The 19,748-nt window shown below is 35.0% G+C and overlaps 1 protein-coding gene across 23 annotated transcripts in view; it reads right to left on the reverse strand.

The window, feature by feature from the left end:
- The window catches only part of LOC110827600 (uncharacterized), a 264,274-nt gene that overhangs the window by 128,012 nt on the left and 116,514 nt on the right, over positions 1-19,748 (reverse strand). Inside the window, exons 5-6 of one of the 23 annotated variants that reach the window (XR_015537347.1) lie at positions 14,876-15,345; positions 11,974-12,099 (exon numbers count right to left, since the gene is read on the reverse strand). The exons of 21 other annotated variants lie outside the window; for them this stretch is intronic. Coding sequence is in view for 1 of the 2 variants with exons in the window: in XM_022059368.2 (XP_021915060.1) it covers positions 7,946-8,505 (560 nt within the window). In the remaining variant the exon portion in view is untranslated. Of the gene's footprint in view, positions 1-5,551; positions 8,506-11,973; positions 12,100-14,875; positions 15,346-19,748 lie in introns of those variants that run through there. One more of the 23 variants, XM_022059368.2, reaches the window with a different exon arrangement.

Here is a 19,748-nt window from a genome sequence, read left to right on the forward strand (position 1 = left end):
GCAGGTGTTGAAGTTGGAGGTTCTTATTCCAGATCCCGCCGACTGTGAAGTGCGGTCAGTGATAACGCTAGGCTTCACACGGCTCGACGGACAGCAAGTCTCCTGCAGGAGTTCAGCTGGGAGGTGTTTAATCATTCACCCCACAGCCCGGACCTCGATTGTAGTGATTTTCATCTTTTCCTACACCTCAAGAAATTCCAGTCCGGTCAGCGTCAGCGTTTTGAGAATGACAGAGAGGCGGAGATGGATGTCATACAGTGGTTCCAATCCCAGGCGGCAGACTTCTACGACACAGGTATTCAAAAGTTGGTCCCACGGTATGACAAATGTCTCAATTCCGGTGGCGAATATGTTGAAAAATAGCTGGACACTTGCTGTATCTGTTGCAATAAATATTTCCATGAAATTGTGTTTTGTTTCTGTAAACGGCCCCAGGGAAACTTACATTGAGGACGCGCCTCGTACAATGGCCATTAAGAAATAACAATATTTTGCCATGACGAAGAAAGCTGTTTTTAAGAAAAACAAGTCAGAAAGTTCCTATGTTGTTATTACCTCCACAAGCATTCACTACAATTACTTCTTCCTTAACTTATCACAATCAATTCCTGTAATTTAAACAAGATTAGCTTTCAATAAGAGTTGTTAACATTTTAGCATGTTATCATTTTATTCATTCAGGTACAGAAAAGAAAATAATACTACAATAACTGGCATATATTCACAGAAAGAACATCTATATTAATTATAACTACAATGTACATAAATAAGAAAAGTGAATGAATACTACTGATAGGAAACGTCCATACTAACACAAATAGAAAAACACATCAAAGCATTATATTTTTAACAACATAAGAAAGATGGCATTCACTTTATTATTCAAAACAACATTCTTACTTAATTAACAAGAAAACATTCAACACTGTTCTTCTGTATTTCAATAAGCACTCATTTTGTAAAATCAGTTTTTCTCTCCGTCCTGATGTATATAAATACTTGTGTATAGACTTACAATTTATTTCATTCATCAATGAATCATAAAAATAATACCAATTGAAGTACCAATAGGCTTCCCCTTGAAGAACAGAGATGACACACTGGCAACATTGCCCTACACATATAACTCTAAATCAAAACTATACACCACCAAAAGTAAATGGAATCTCAGGATTTTAATACAAAATTTCTCAGTTTTTTATAATACTAAAATTTTAACCCAATGCTCCCTCTCAAACATATACCGATGAATATGAGACCATACCACCAAATATAAGAATGGTGAAATCTAGCAGGTTGCAATGGGCTGGACTCATAGCAAGGACAATGAGACATAAAAAGCATAAAGAATTTTGGAAGTAAACTTCTTGAAACACTTAAAAGCAGGCAGAGGTTAGCATTATGATGGACCTTAGGTAAAAGGTGGTGAGGATGGGAAGTCAGTAAAAATGGCTCAGAATTATGACTGGCAACAGGTTAGGTTAGGTTAGCTTGAACCTTTGAGTTGTAATGGCAATTAGTTATTGATAGTGGAACTAGTATTGGTAAACTACAAAGCCACTAGCATTTTCTCCCAAGGCAGATGTCCCATACACCTCACAGCAGTTCTACGTCCTGTAATCATAATCCAATAGGAATACAGTATTCACTTAAACCTGTAACACTGTACAACAAATTAATTTAAACAGTCATTCATGTTCTAGTTCCTGGTAGTTTTAATTTGTTATTTATCTCAGATTAGGAAAATTTATATTTACACTACAAAAATAATAGTTTATTCTAGTCTGATAGCTACAAGACTGCAAAAATACACTGAAAGAAATAAGTTACAATCAAAGAATTGGAAACAAGGCATTTCTTTCATTAATTAAAATTCTCAGGGCCTAATCATCTAAAACACTCCCAAATTTTCATTTATGACCTTTGAACCCAAACACCATTTTTCTCTTTCTGCCTCCCCAGTGACATGTGGTACAGTCAGCTAGATATTTGATGCCTGAATTGATCAATCAATACTCAAGGTAATGTTCCTAACAGATAATTGCTCCAGTTTCCAAGTTATTGTCCTTAAATTTAAATATCATATTGATGAAATAATAGGGCAAAAAGTCTGGAGTTATAGTCTTAATGGAATTAGGAGAGATTTATGTAACAATGAATGTTCTATCTGCTCTTAACATCATTTATCACAATCCTTGTAATAGTGGCATAAGCAATTATGAAAAATTAAAGGTTCAATTACTTTGCATAATTTTTATGTAAATTTCTTATATGCAGCATTAAATTGCTCTTCCGTTTTGAACGATGCTGACAATATTGGCACTGGAAATTGGGCTCTTTTCCACATTCCAGTCGAAGGTGCCTTAAGAGATTAGTACGATGGCGATAAATTTTAAAACACTTTGTACAATGGAATCCTTTATTGGAATAGTTGCATACTCCAGGTTCTGAGTTATTGGATCCCAACATTCTTCTAGTAGAAGTATTAAATGGTCTTCGGACAGCCCATGATACAGATGCAAGATCTGAAATAGTGAAACATCTATGGTTAAAATAATTTACTTTCCCATTAATATGTAAGAGTGATCCCTTTTTCCCTTTCAGATGCAGTCTATCTGGAGGGGAGGACATTTTGGTTGTGAATGTTTCCAAACAATAAAAATATGAAAATGATTAGTATAAAACGTATTTCTTATTATTTCTATCAGCACATAGTGCAATCCTATAAACACTATAAAATGCTAATGCATACAGAGAACTGGATATGCAAGCCATATGGGTTTCAAATGCCCAAGTCTCATGATGTGAATTAACCTAGTCCAGAATTTGACATTTGTGACTTCAGTATAAGAGCGTCATGTTCTGCTAAGGTGGCAAGGATCCATTCTTCACAACAAATATATTAATATATTTTAAAGTTTCAAAGGTATTATACAAGTCAATTTAAAATAATGGCACAAAAGTACTCAGCAATTTAAAGATATTAAAAGTTCAAAGTCTTAAATTACACTTCTGGAAGCCTTAAGCCATACATCCCCAACATAAAAGTGTTGCAACTTTAGATCATTTTGTACATTCCCAAAAGGTAATAAAAATCAATTGACAGAATATTAAAAGGATTAATATAAAGTCCAATTACCATTACCATCCAAACATTCACATAAAATGTGAGTTTTAACTATATGGATTCAACCTTTATTGCATGGTAATAAAGGATTTAAACCCCTGTATGAAGGGGCTGCCAACCAGATCACAACTCCAGGGTTAACAGTTTAGCAGTATGTTAGGACACAAGTCAAATTTACATCTACCATAAAAATTTTAGTGAAGACACAAAATTCAAAGTTTAATAAAAAAACCAATCAAGTATCTAAGATAGATGGACATAAGAAGAGAATACATAACCTTCCCATTATCCATTTTAATGAACTTCATGTGACAAATGAAGGGAACCTCGTGGACTGAAAAAGAAAACTCCAGTCATGTTTGTCTAAATGAATGAAATACCAAATTTGGATGGGAAGACCTAAGATGTAAGGTTAAAGAAAAGCAGTGACCAAAAACACACTGCTATCATAACAGCGATAGCACAAGTGTTGGTTGACTGGCTAGTGATCATTCCTTAAAATGACTATTAGACAGCAGGCCATGTAAAAACATGGGAACACCTCTTGAAAACAAAATTTATTCATTGACTCTGACCTACTTATTATCTTATTAATCTTATAAACAAAACAAATTGCACAAGTTTCACAGAAACACATGAATATACATTTAAGACATTGTTTTCTTTCTCCCAAATGAGTGTTAACAACTCAACCAATCAACTGCAGAACAAATATTTAACAATGTTTTACACAGCTATAAGAATGCAGTAATGTCTTAGACCTTCGGCTCATGATGTCTTCTAATATGTCTAAGCATGTTACTCTTGTGTTTGGTTTGCTGTGGACAGTATGGACATTGAAACTGTGGATCTTTGCCACATTCAAATCTAATGTGCCTTATAAGTGTCCCTTTCATTCTATAATTCTTGAAACAGTTTGGACACTGATATCCTTCAATATGTGATGAACCTTCACTTGGCTGCTTCTGAAAATCTGATATTTGTCCATTCCTGAAAAACTGTTGCCCCACTTCTGCAGAAAGTGTACTTGTTTCTTGCTGCCATCCCAGCAAATGACACACTCCTGGAATAAAGATGGTAACTTAGTACTACTCAGACATCAGTTCAAATAAAACAGACTCGTGGGTTCTGAAAATAAAACAATATAATTAATGCTAAGTGCAGGAAACTGCTTAGGTTAAGACAAAAGTAAAATAAAAGCTGGCTCTCATCATAACCATATTTGTGTACTGCAGTGGATACACGTGATATAATCATAATTATTTATTCCATAACTCACTTAACTTTGCAGAATTTTCAGCATTCCATCAAATCCTTTAACCATGTACTAAAACAAGCAATGATGCAAAATTACAACTGGTATCCAACAATCAATTCTTATCAGCTGGCCATCCATCACACTAGCATACCGCTAAACTATTAACTCTGCAGTTACATTCTAGTTGGCAACCCTGTAGAACAGAGATCTAAATCCCCTATTCCCACATGGTATGGTCAAATAATTTAATTTTCATTCAGAACTATTTCAGTTGCCATTGTAGCTAATTTGATCCGACTGGACAGATGTCTTCTTAATGTAGTAAAATCCAAACCAACATTTCTTTACTGACATAAATTAATACTCTAGTAATAGAATTTGAAAGTTCAACACTGTTAATACCAAAGACCATCATCAGATACAATCCTGAGCCAAATTCATCCAACTCCAATCTTCACAACCTACTCTTCTAAGGTCCATCCTACATTATGTTTCCATCTCTTTCCTGGTCTTCCAAGTAGCCCATTCCCAAACAAAATTCTGTACACATTCATTATACAGCCATACTCTAGCGATTTTTTTCAGCCCATTGTAATGTCCACATAAAACTACACCCTAGACCTTGTTCTTGGATTTTCATGTCTACAGTTGAATGTACAGCTTTGACTTTCACAGATACACAGTGTCAGTTGTTGTAGGTTTTCGATCATTTTCGTAAATACTACCACTGCTGTCTACAGAGCAAATGACTGTGTGTGTGTGTGGAGGGGAGGGCTTTAGAAAGGTATGGCAGTGGGAGTTGTTGAGTGTGAGGTGAATGGCATGACTGGGTGCGCAGAAGAGCATGGTGCTATCCAACAGGAAGCAACAGCGTGATTACAACCATTGATGCAGCTTATTCTTATAAGTTGAAATTATACATTATACTATACATGTGCATATCATCAAGTTCCTCATTACATAATATACTAATTCATCCATTTACTTCAACCTTCTTAGATCAACAGATTTTCCTGAGCACACTGTTTACAAATACTCATACTTTATTTTCTCTTCTTGAAGTAACAGTCCACCTTCCACACCCATACAAAACAACTGGCTAAGTGACTGTTTTGTGCATCCTGATTTTTAGTGTTGTAGAAAGTAAACAATATGGTAACGCATGGTGAACTGAATAATAATACACATTTCCTGTATTTATTATTTTTCCTGATTTTATCAAGAACATTTACTGCTGACATACAACACAAATAAATGTTTAAACAGACATAAATGGCATATAGCCCACAAGTTTCGACTGGTTAACAGATACGAGCTAAGAGCCCATCTTTCACAGGAATAACAGGAGCAATCTGACAACACATTACATTACATTACATTTCTGTGAGAAAGAATGAAAAATATCATTTCCCTGAAAATCAATAAAGTCAAGATAAAAGATTATAAGCTTGGAAATACATTAAACAAAGAACCTGCAACACTAACATTGTTACATATAATATGCCATAAAAAATTATAAAAAACCATGACACTGATCTCATATCTTGGATACATATGGAGTTCCTTCTTTGTTTTTATAAGGAATGTCTTCCCAGGAATGTTTACTGATGACTCCCTTCTGATTCAATTCTGATTTAATACTCAACCTGAGCAACATTTTAAAAATCAAACTAACCTATACACATTGCAAGTAATTTCTAAAGAAACATGCAATATTTCAAGAATTTCTTCTCTCCAAGAACAACCACAGCAGTCCCCAACCATTGGCACAATAAGACTCAGGAAATATTTTAAAAGCTATGCATCACATTAAAACAAACACTAGAAATTGGTTAGAAATTTTAATTCCACACACTGTAATGCAAGTGTCTGTAGCAGTGTTCGTGCAGAAGAAAAGAAAGAAAAATTACTAAATCCTACTAAGAAAAACTAACTTTGTCACAAATTTAGTTAATATGTTTGTAATATATACACTGCTTCTGATACAGATTGGTTTTGATGTAAAAAGTACTAAATAATTAACAGTATGAGTTTGTCCAATGCAGACTCGATTATACAGTAAAAATAAATGTTAACAACTATTTGCTGAACACAGAAAATTCAATCATACACGGTCAGCCAAACATGCTGTAGCATCATAAAAAAGTATCACTTTGTTTATAAAGCTAAAGACTGATTAGCTTTTACATATGTATTTGTATACAATCAACTTGGTTTGTTTTGTTCAGTAAATGTAAAAGTGTAACTATTCAGCTCAAATGTCAACCTGCCATTTCTTCCTCCCGTGTCATTCACCCCCTATTTGTCTCACAAACTGCATGTAATCTACAGTCTCAGACTCGCCACGAAAGTTGTGTCATACTGTTTTCCTGTACTGTACTGTCTGTGATTTTGCCTGTGGACAGCACTGTAAAATAACATGTGTAAAAGTGATAATGAAACAAGGAAATGTTGTAAGGTTATGATACTAGATGGAAAAATAAAGATTCCAGACAAGTTTCATGGAGGTATAAACACAGTGGGAGCTGGCCTAACATTAATATTATATTTTAAAGTTTATCTTTCAGCTGATATTTTACTTTAATGATCAACCTTCTGACGATACTTTATTATAGTAGTTTGTTAATAAATGAATGTCATTACAGTGTGCTCACGTGGGTGCCCGAGCGCATGTGTGTGTATTTTACTTACTTGGACTTTCCAAAACTGCATTCTCATATCCCTGTTAAAACCATACAACAGTAAGTTTGCCCAACACAGATCTTCCAAACACACCTCTTATGAAAAATATATCCCCCACAATGGATAAGTGTTTACTGCACTCTTCTTGATTTAGTGCAGAATCAGTGGTTCAGACACACAAGCTACTGAGAAATTAAAATAAATGTAACGCACTTGATTTGAATATGCTTTCCTATAATAAGTTATTGTTAATCTTATTATCGCCCGTTGACATAACCTGATCTCAGGTGCTTATACATATGTGGTTGTTTAGACCTAGGTTGTCCTGTGATTGGGATTAGCTCATTCTAATGGATCCCACAGAGTATGTTCCCCCTTCACTACACCTGAAGATGGGGAAAGATCCGGTCCTCGAAATGTGTTTTATAACATCAAACAAGATCCAAAAACCCAACAGTCCTAATTCTATTAGACAATCATCAGAATCAATAAATCTTCTCGGGCAATCAGCCGCGTTAAATGGTTACCGTAGTAAACCGACGTTTCGGGAAAAAACTCTGTCCCCATCTTCAGGGTTCTCATGTGACTGGATCCTCGGAAGTCGCCTGTGTAACCTGCTTGGGACCAGTGCACATGTCCGGACCCAGGCCCAAGGAGCTAGGGGGCGGAATCAAGCGCTCGGTTGGTTTGGCTCTGCTTACTTCCTGGCCTTCCCCCAAAAGTCTCAAATCCTATGTAATCATCAGAACCCTTCAGAATCGATTTGATCTAAATAAGTCAAAATTATTTCCAGAACATTATACAATAATTGGCAAAAAAGTAAGAATTAAAATTATACAAAGTTCCACACCTTACATTAAATCTAATACAAAGGTTTTCTAAACATTTAACTTAGCTGCCCTATGCCTTGCATCTATGTGCATGACAAGGCTGCTCTTATGTTTTGTTACATGCGGACAATATGGGCACTGAAACTGTGGCTCCTTGCCACATTCAAGCCTAATATGGCGTGCAAGAGAAGATTTATAATGGTACATTTTGCTACAGTTTGGACAATGGAATATGTTTGGTGGACCATTACTTGCAGTAGGAGAATTGACATCATAAGAACCAAACCTCTGAAGAATTTCAACATGTTTTGAAGATGACTGTGACCCTGGAATGTTGGAATTTTCTGCAGCAATCTCATGTAAGAGTTGAGTATTTGTTGTTGTCACTTCTTTGGCAAAGATCTCAACTTCATTTCGTTGCTGAAGGAGACTTCTAGCAAATGCATCTACATCTCGATCAGATGTTACTGTGCTGCCTGATGGAAGATGGGGTCGGCTTATGTGGGTTCTTGCTGGCGTATCTGAACTGCTAGACGTAGCTTCACTAGAAAACACTGACAAGCCAGGGAACATATTCTGAATTCCCAACCATGGTTTCACATCTGGAACTGGAAAGGAAAAGCAGGAAATAACCTTGTGTTAGTACAAATACAGACTTCAATACCTCACATAAATTCAATTTGCAACTAGATTTCCTTTACAAAACATGCTGCTTAAATTAGCAGTAGCAAACTGTTTCACAGCCAGCATGTAATGCAGTCCTAATCCTTTTCATTCTACTGTCATGCTAGCTCATTACACTTCCTACTGACCACCACCTGCTTTATGTTTCATGAAGTATCAACAATGGTGGGAAAGTCATCCATTCTCTATCTTATGGACTTTTTGTCAGCCTTAATTATTACTGTCAAAAGAATAGTATAAACAAGGCTTGTGTTGACAAGCAAATCTGGCATAAGCTAAAAATACAAACTGCAAAGGTTTAAATCTATAACAACACAATCAGTGATTCTGATTTGATTTCAGTGGATGTGAAGAAACAACAACATATTTATCAACTGTATGATTTAATTAATTATAAGTTACACAAAGGACTTCAGAATAATAAGCATAGAAGATGATTTAACAAATTGTGCACAGCCTCTTGCACTTTATCATGTAATTACAAACATTTTGTCACTATAACAGTAGTATCATGTTACTGTTTTCACTTAGTTTAGCTGATTACACTTTTTATACCACATAGATTATACAGCGCAGATGGTAGAATGGATGTGAATGATGAACTAGAGAAAAAATGCCAACATATTTTAAGATATCCTACAAACTACATTCGGAGGAACTGAATAAAACAATGCACACTTCAGTTGAAAATAACCTGTGTACAAGGTAAGACCAACTTTGGACCTCCAGAATTCAAAGCCTTAGTGTTAACCACCCAGTCACATTGCTCAGTATATATAATTATATGGTAAATTCAAAACTGTTTGGAATTGTCACATATAAACATCAAAATTTGAAACAAACTTTATTTGTGGAATAAATAACAATCAAATTTGCAAGAATCACTACCAATATCATGAGAGAAATAAAAGCAAATAAACTTCTATGTTACAATAATAAAACAGAAACATCTCCTAACTTGACTTGCCATATAACTGAGTGATACATTAAAGAGCTAGGCAACTTCTTTTTAACTACTATGTCACAATGGTAACAAATCAGATAATGGAATTTAATTGAAGAGAAAACAATTATAAGCCTACTTTTCTATCAAATATCACAATGCAAAATTACGAGCTAGATAACATATGAAGTCATAGTTACAAGGAAACAAAACAAACTTTAAGGTTTATACCTAAATATTTCAGTATTTCAATATATACCACTTTCTTTAGAACTTTTATTACTACAGAACACCAACAGCACTCAGCATAAATAGACATGTTTAAATACCCCCTCTATGACACACTAAACCATCACATATCTACCAAACAGGAGAAGTCGATGTGTCAAAATAAATAACTAATTAAAATATTCACTCTTTATTAGAATCTACATTATCTGTATCGAGAAAGTTTGTTACCTTCTTACTTTATAATAACAATACTTTGCAAGAACTAGTCTCATCTGTAACAGGGAATTGATACATACATAGAATTTGACAGCACATGCAGCACAGAAGAAAATTTTGCTCTGTGATGACACAATATCATTAAATTTAAAATTCTGCACAAATATGAACACTTCAGTAGATGGAAAGGTGTTTTACTTTCAAGCACTGCAAAGAAAATGACTGAATTATGATATCTCTCCAAGTAGACAAGTCTCACTATACCAACAGTAAAATGTATGTAAGATCTTAAAATAGTCATCCTATCCTTTGGAAGCCATTATTTTTCATGACAGGTGGACTTCTTTTAAAGCTTCTAACAGACCTCTCAATTGGAAAGGCAACACACTGTATAACATTACCAAATAATTTAGTTATCTAACAATTACTACCAACATTATAATCTTTGAATTTAATAATGAACAGGTCCTTTGAAACAGTAGCAAAGTTCAAAAACTTGGGACCAACAGCAACAAGCCAAAATTCCTGAACAAATTATGTCAATTACATCCAGGAAATGCTTGGTACAATTCAGTTCAAAATCATCAGTCCCATCTACATATAATGATTAAAACATATGAAATTATATTTCTTACCTCTCATTTTACAAAAGTGTGAAAATTTGTTTCTCATTTTATAAGGAAAATACAGACTGAGGGCATATGAGAACAGTGTTGGACGAGAATAATTGTACCTCAAGAGCGATAAAACGGCAGGAAGATGAAAATTGCATAATGTGCTTCACAATAATTTGTACTGTTCACAAAATAACAAATATTATTATAATAATTAAATGAAGAAGAATGAGATCAGCATGGCATGTAGCACGTATCGGAGAGATGATAAACAGCAAACAAAGTAAAGTACAGCTCTCCTGCTATACACCATGTAGGCGCCTGGGGGGGGGGGGGGGGGAGGAGGAGGAGAAGTAATATATCTCCTACTTAATCTTTGCCTCAGCACTAGACAGTGGTCAGTGGTCAGCTTTACACCACTGCCATGCTTTACCCCTGAGGAAAGGAACCCTGGTACCTACTGGACAGAAGGCTGGATAAGCCCCAGAGCCAGTCTGGATGCAGAAGAAAATTCTTCTGGCCCTGTCAAGGATTTAACCCTGGTCATCCAGTCCATAGGAAGTCACTATACTGACTGAGCTACCCAGGCAATGAAAACCAGTTCACAACTTAAGTCAGAAAATCTGAAGATAAGAAACCATCCAGGAGATTGAGGCATAGATGAAGAGGTAATATTAAAATGGATACTAATGAAATAGTGCGCAAGAATGTTGACTGAATTCATCTATCAAAGGACAGGGTCGAGTGGTAAGCCCTTGTGAACAAGGTAATGAATCTACAGGTTCAATAAGTGGCAGAGAATTTCTTAACTAGCTGTGTAACTGTCAGCTTCTCAAGATGTATTCTGCACCATGGAGTTAGGTTTTTATGCACTTCTAATGGCTGTGTATTAGGAACATTTCAATTATCTTATTACCAGCAATACAATTTAGTAGAATATGTTGGTACAATGACAATATTTGGCTCTTTCATAAATAACTGAAAGCAAAGCTCCTTATAAACATTTACAGCATCACCCTGCATCAATTTTAAGATATGCCTTGCAACTTTTATGTCCCATACTGTATCATGATGGTTTAATTACAGACACTATATTACTAAAATGTTGTGATCATGTTAGCATGTTGGTGGATATCTGTCCTCCATTGGAAATAAGATGTTTGTCTTGTGAATCAACTTCACATGAGTCAACAGAACATCTTTGCGATTTGTCTTATGTGGGCAATATGGACATTTGCATTGTGGCTCCTTGCCACATTCTAATCTCACATGGCGTTGCAGGTTAGTTTTCCACATGTACATCTTCCCGCACTGAGTACATGGGTAGGAACCTGGATTTGAAGATGAACGAAAAGATGGAACTGGTTGCACTGATACCGAAGTAGGAACACTGCTTCGTTGTTTTGCAATCAGTGAATGTCCTATGCTTCTAACTTGCAATGTTGGAGATTCAGAGATGTCACTAAGCACTTCAAGTATTGGTTTCTGATATGAGTTTCTTGATATCAACATGTCTGAAACAGATAATTATACATCTCATACAAATTTAACTAATATTCATACAGAGATACAAACGTATACAATAGGGGATCAAGGACATTAAACATGAAAGATGAGTGGTATTACTGTGGGGTTTTATGCACCCAGTGGATTAAAAAACATGTATCTTCTGTCACAGTTTATAACAATGGCACACATACACTATGAATTAATCAACAATACACTAAATGAACAAATAATACAGTGAAGCAAAAGACACTGAAAATGTGTCAATAATTAACAAATTCTTTTCATTTAGAATTACAAGGTTCGTACATATTCCAAACTGAAGTGTCCATGATGACATGAGATGCTCCAGGCTCAACCTCCTGGCTTGCCTCATATACCTGCAGATTTAGCTTCCAAGCACATCATCTTAGTTCATTTAAAGGGAAGAAGATGAGAGGTAAAGTTGCCTCTCACTCTTAACTAAGCACCACACCATACATACGTATGGAAGAGTGGAGGTATATCTCCAAGCAATAACTAGATGGGAGTGAGTGGTTAGCCTCACACCCCAACCAATTTACTCCAAGTCCCAGAGCCATTAATAAAATCTGCTCATGCAGCCTAGTCACTGAAAGCAAATTATAATTCCACATGCTGTGGCTGATTTAATTCAATTTCAATTCATTTATTTAAGTGCTTGACAACAGCCAAAAAGGCCAATAACAGCCTAGCACTAACAACAATACAAAAGCAAACAATGAACTGAATATATAAATGTACAATATTAATAATGATAATAGTTCAATTCATTCATTTATTGCAAAATAATTAACAAGTAAATGAGCTAAATAATATGCATAGTAAAATAATAATTAAATTAAAACCAGTTCAATTTTTAACAAAACATAGATAACATACAAAATAAAATATTATACTAAATAAACAATGATTATTGTTTAAAAAGCTGACTGACATCAGTAAGCAAAATACGATCTTTGTTAAAGATGTTGATGTTCCTACAGACTGTGTTGGCAGCAGATACACATCTGGCAAAGGGACTGGCCTTAAAATTATGTTGTACAGTAAAGATAGAGTAGTCTCCGATAGACCTAGTGGGTATGCAGAGATTAACTGTATCATCTGTCAAGTACCCTAGAAACTTTCAGAAATGAATATACTCTTTGAGGATATACGTACAAGTGATTAGAATGTAAAATTTCTGGCATAACATTAATTTGAAAGATATTACACACTTTTACAAACAGCAAAATATTGTTGTGCACGTGGTCCACATTCTTGAATATATCCAAGTTCCTTCTACAAAAAAAAAAGTCTTTCTTCAAATTTCAGTCATATAGGTCATGGCAATTAAGAGCTGGGCACTTATAAACGAAACTGAAATAGCTTGAGATTTAAGGCAGTGATATAAGTAACTACACAAATTATTATATAATTTTATTACAACTGTTTCTGGCATAAAAACAATTTCAATGAAAATACATCAAGTGATTTTCAATTCGCCTTTTCATTCCCGGCACAAAAGTCAACATCCACGATTACTGATGCAGTATGAATATTTTAGAGATATTTGATGGTTATGGCATTTTTTTAAAATTTTATGTTAAAGTACTGATTTAAATTATGTATGCATCAAACAACTGATATGAACATGGCTATCTTCTGGGACGTTGCACTATAATGTCTGGCAAATAGTGACAGATGTTTCAGAGGTGGGTTTTGCCTCAATCATGAGCATTTGCCCTGAAGATGGAGGAAGTAAGCACCTCTGAAACACTGGGCAATACCTACTGAACTACATGGTACAATATCACAGAAAAAATCTTCATACCTGTCACCACAAGAACCTGAAATCTCAGAGAGCAACTGATAGATTATTTATGTAAAGATGTATAGATAAAGTTCATTGATACCAAGTTATTAGGTCTTATAAAGTTATAACATTCTATACTGCAAAGATATATGACATGATAAACTGTAAAATATTTTATAAAGTTTAAAAGTTAGAATAAGCATGTACTTCTACTGTGTGTGTGTGTGTAAAACTGTTGGAAAAGTATTCAAGGAATAAGCTAATTTTAATAAAACACAAACCATGTAATTTATGCAAGGAGCACAATATACAGACTGCTTCACAAACTAACATAGATTGTGGAAACAGGATCCAGGAAACAAAGTATTACATATACAACATCCCATGTGAATGCAAAAAGATACAAAGACCAGTAACACCAGAATCATGGAACATAAAAACAACAAAGATGGGAGAAATGTATAAGTCAAAAAGAGCTGAACATTTTGGGGATAAAGACCATATAACACCATGGAATAAGGCATAAATCACACACAAAAAATAAAACAGAATCATAAGACAACTGAAAGAAGTCAGTATTCATCAGAATAGAAGTGGTTGTTAACTACTCCTATACATAACCTCTATGTGCCTACCACCACTAAGGGATAGGAAAACTGGACACATGATATTAATAGTTATAATTACAACCATTTCTGCACCCACCCCCCCAAAAAAAGTCTAGTAGCTAGTAGATACTTAACTATAACAGTATTTGAAATGACCTAGATTCAATCCTACCCATTGTCACCAACAACACAGAAGGAAAAAAACTGTCAATATAGTGGCAACCAATTGCTTTTGACTTCATACAATTTGAAACAAAGTGAAATTCATGTAATGCACATGTCACATTGGGCTAGGATAGACAAAAAAAAAAAGTTTTCCTGGAAACTTTTAATTTAAGACTTCCAATAACAAATATCACTTACATCTGTCAAGTGGTTTCACAGATAAAGCAAGCAGACACAATCTCCAAATTACGTCAAAATCTCATGCACCTTCTGCAAAGAACACATTAAAATAGGATCATGACAAAATTACTTTGTCTTAATGTGATGTATTTTTCTCATGTGCTTCTTTAACTCATCACTACGTTTGGTTCTGTAAGGGCAATACGGACAATGGATATTTGGCTCCTTTCCACACTCAAACTTCATGTGACGCTGTAAGGTAGATTTCCACATGTATATTCTCCCACACTGAATACATTTGTAAGGATGAGTTGCATATGATGCTACTTGCTGAAGTGCTACAGAGTTTGGGTTACTGCCCTCTTGGAATGCAAATGAACCAGGGTCATCAATTTGTTGATCAGCCAGTGATAAAACATTTGTCATACACATATCCTGTGTAAGATAATTTTCTGACTCCTCCTTTATGTCACCTGGCAGCACAAACTCTGTAACAAATGGAAAATACCTCTGTCAGATGTCGTCACCAAGAAAAACTGAATTTGTCTCACAAAAAATAAAATAAATACCTTTTTTATCACACTTTTTAAAAACCTCAATACTTATGGATTAAACATTCTGTGCAGGAAATGAAACTATTCATTATGAACAAACTATGGCGCCAAGGATTAACTCCTATCGGCCATGTGTCAAGTACTACACTGCCACCATCAAAATTCCAGATTTAAAATCTGGACAGAAGCCTCATATTATGGGTATGTAATCTCTTATGCCTACACAATATAAGTTACGGGTGCTGTTGTATCCACTCATATTACTTTCAAAAGAAAACAAAGATCCTGTACACACGATAAACAAAAAGTCATGTAACCCATATTAAAATATTTACTAATGGTTGCAATTAAATAAAATTAAACCAGATTAATAAACATGCAATATCACTGTGACCATGCAAGAATCCACACAAGTCACATTATGTTGCAACCTGCTCATACCAATTGTCTGCAAACAGACAAAGTGCAAGGATGATTTTTTCATAAGTGCAATAAGTGTTCATTGTTGAATACTACTTGGCATCTCATATTTATTTAACATGCCAGAATGTATAATTCCCTGATTCTTCTGTACCAAACAAATCAACCATATCTCATCTGGCGAATCATATCTGTGACGCCGGAAACATGCTTAGGTTAGGATGCAGGACAGAAATTATTTTTGTCAATCTTTAAGAGACTCCCATGCTCTCCACACATTACTGAGAAAACTCTCTTCAGAGTAGATTATAATATGGTAATGTATATAAGGCTACAAGATTTTAAGACTTCATTTAACATCTTTTTATCTTGCATATCCATTTTCTCTCTTCTGATCCACCTGTGGTACACCCCATCTCGCCTACTGGCTCTGATGCCCTTGCATGATTCTCACCTCATTCCCCACTGATCCACATATGGTTTGGACGTAATTGGCTGGTTAATGTCACAAACCAATTCCTCATGCACAGCTTACTCATTGCTCTTATGATGGATAGAGCAAGGACCTCTGAAATGTTATTAATCTTCTACCAGACTACATGGTGATACAACCCAGAAGACAGCCATCTTCATAATCACCACCATGAGAACCTCAAATACTACTTCCTCCCTTTTGTGCACATCATGCACAAACTGAAGCAGCCTGTTAATGAAAAACTACTTCATTACTGCAGATATTTTACACACTTCATTTGTGGAGATACAAATATTTTAGATAAAGTTTTGTAGTGATGAAGCATGATTTCACCTAAGTGAATATATTAATAGCCAAAACAGGAAAATGGGTGCTGAAAATCTGCATATCTTCCACAAAAGACCATTACAATCCTTAAAAGACAGAGTATGTTGTGATTTTCCAATAACAAGGATTAAATACTGCAATAACATCCAAATTCTGGTAATCAAATCAACACTATCACACAGCTGGTTTGCATATTAATCATTAAACCTATGTAGCCAAAGTTCATGCAAACAATGTTAAAGAGTTCAGTCAACACCTCAAAAAGACACAACACTGCTCCCCAAAAGATCAATTGGATAATGCTGTATAAGGGAATGACTGCAATTTAATCTGAGAATCTTATGAAACCCATAAATACACTGTAGGAAAATGCAGCGTTATTAAATGGAAAGTAAGTGGTACATATACTTAAAAATGGGCTTCAAAGGGAGAACTGAATATTTTATGATGATAACATTATATCAAATATGTTCCTGCAGTACAGCAAAAAAAGTAATGCCAAACATAAATCTGTATAGCACACCATGTCATGTGCAACATAAAGCGACCTAGCTCATTATGTCATATGCAGCACGAGGACAGCAAATGAATCCATTAATTTGTATCATACCAACAAACAGGATATATGAAATCCTTACTACCATTAATTTATTCCCCTCTTATTTATACCTGGTATTGACTGTAGACTTATTAAATTGATGATAAATGAGTTTCGCTTTTAAAATCTGCTCTAAAAAAGTACACTAGACACAATAATGAAATATGCAGAACACAATTCTCAAAGATTTGATTGTCACTTCTCCGATTTCAATCTCTGCCCACTGGCGATTCAACAAACGTTAAAAGGAAAATGCCATGTCATTCATTACACAACAATTGCGGGACAACTGATTTACTTCAACCGTAAGAGCTTCCTGACTATTTTCCGCACTGTCGGCCAATGTATGGCGAATTCCCCACCGGTAAGTGTAAAATATTTTCGCGGGCTGCGTTTGAACGTCTTTTGCACTGTCCATTGAAGGCGCCTTAAAACTATTGCCTTTCCAAAGACAACCACTCAATATAAACTGCTTGTACGAATATAAATGGGCGATCTGGTAGGTGGGTTCAGCCCAAACTCTCTTCTAAACCGTCTCTGCACTGACAACATTAATTTGGTTTCCTTACAATCACAACATTAAGTTCGCTTCCTGCACTCGCTACGCCATTTTCTCGACTAGATTGCAGCGCACCTCCTGCTGAAGCAAGCTATGAAGCGCGCGCGTTTAAAACGTTTGGGTAGGTGAATAACCCGTTACAAATAATGGGGCATAAAAAGGTATATCTTATTCCAGACAAACGTAACTCAGAATCTGCGTTCTACCGCTGCATTGTGTGAAGCACGCACGCGCACACACACATGTTTTCTGTATCACCCTGCATGATTAAAAAGAAATTGTAGCATGATATTTATGAATTTTTAAATTATTAGTTTATAAAATAACAAATCAACAAATCTGCCCATTAAAAAAACTCAGTGATTTGTAGAGCTGTGTGCATAACACTTAATAAATTGCCCTGATACTTCAATCATATTTGATAAATATAATTCCAGATAAAACATTTCCTCGGTCTAATGTGCAAATATAACTCACAATCAGAATGGAATTATTTAGACTGAAGACTATAAACTATGAATATTTATTTTACAAATCATAATGTAAGACATACACATTTATGCAAAAATGGTATTGCAATTTCAGACAACTTATAAGTACTAGCCAAACAGCTAACACAGTTAACACGAACACACCGCCCCTGAAATAAGCATAACTCAGAATTCCATCACATGGCACCAAAGGCCTTTAAAACATACATTGGGCAGATAAAGGTTAAATATTATCTCCGCTGTGAGGGAAGCAAACTCATAAACATCAAACCGGCCTTGATGTTTAAGATTTTCACTCTACTCCCATATTCACATCATTGGTTTCAACATAGTGGTTACCATATGAATTTAATATTTAGAAGGTCTTGCATTCAATGTGCAACTCTGTCAGAAATCATGAAAATGAATATAATAACAAAAATGTCACTGTAATGACAACTATTACCAGAAGATGAGAGTAGTGTGTGTGTTAGATATACTGAACCTCAGACAACAGACAATGTTTAATATAACTGTCATGTAATGAATCAACAACTGTCACAAACATTGCAGAATTATTAACCATTACTGGCCATACATCACAGTAGCATATTACTAAACCATCAATCCCAGCATTAAAGTCCAGCCAGCAGCCCAGTATTACACGTGTTTAAATCTCCCATTCCTGTGCGATAAAGGTTAAAATTCATGCATATCTTAAGCCTAATTTATCTCAATTTCCAATTCACATGGTGCACCTAAAACAATTCAGGTGATAGGTCAGAAGAGAGCAAGTAACACCACTAACCATAACAGTACCAATATAAATATAGAATTTATTCTCTGTGTCAACTTAATACCAACAAAATAACATTATGTCCACTTCTTGTGTATATTCCTTATATGTTTCAACTTATTGCCATTACGTTTAGTTCTGTATGGACAATATGGGCACTGAAACTGTGGTAGCTTCCCACACTCAAGTCTCACATGATCATCAAGTGAACGCTTATATTTGTAAATCTTTCCGCAACCGACACACGGGAAAATTCCACTCTGTCTACTTGATGGCACTGGTTGAGAGCTGGTAAAAGCCGTTTTTTTGCAACTGAATGTTAATAGCTGACTAGTATCATCCTCATAGTGACCACCAGCTGACACACTGAACTGTTCCTCTTTAAAAACACCTGTAACAAAAATACTGCATATCATTAACTGCAATCTATAATAATCCACATACTAATGTACCTTACTACAATTGTGGATTTTCCCACTTTTACAGTTAATACATAAAAGAACACATTAAAAATTCAATGACAAACAGAAATGGAATGGACACAATTTGTATCCACATTCTATAAATTTTTTGGATATTATTAACTTAAAATTCAAGTCATGTGATAAGACCATATGACTTTAACAGAAAAAGAGCACCATTCTGTTAAATTCTGTTAATAATTTCTCTTACTTTTCATTTGTACCACTTGC

The sequence above is a fragment of the Zootermopsis nevadensis genome, unplaced genomic scaffold (genome assembly GCF_977971745.1).
Source record: "Zootermopsis nevadensis isolate Lab colony 2312 unplaced genomic scaffold, Znev_1.0 Znev_ptg000028l, whole genome shotgun sequence".
Lineage (NCBI taxonomy): Eukaryota > Metazoa > Arthropoda > Insecta > Blattodea > Termopsidae > Zootermopsis > Zootermopsis nevadensis.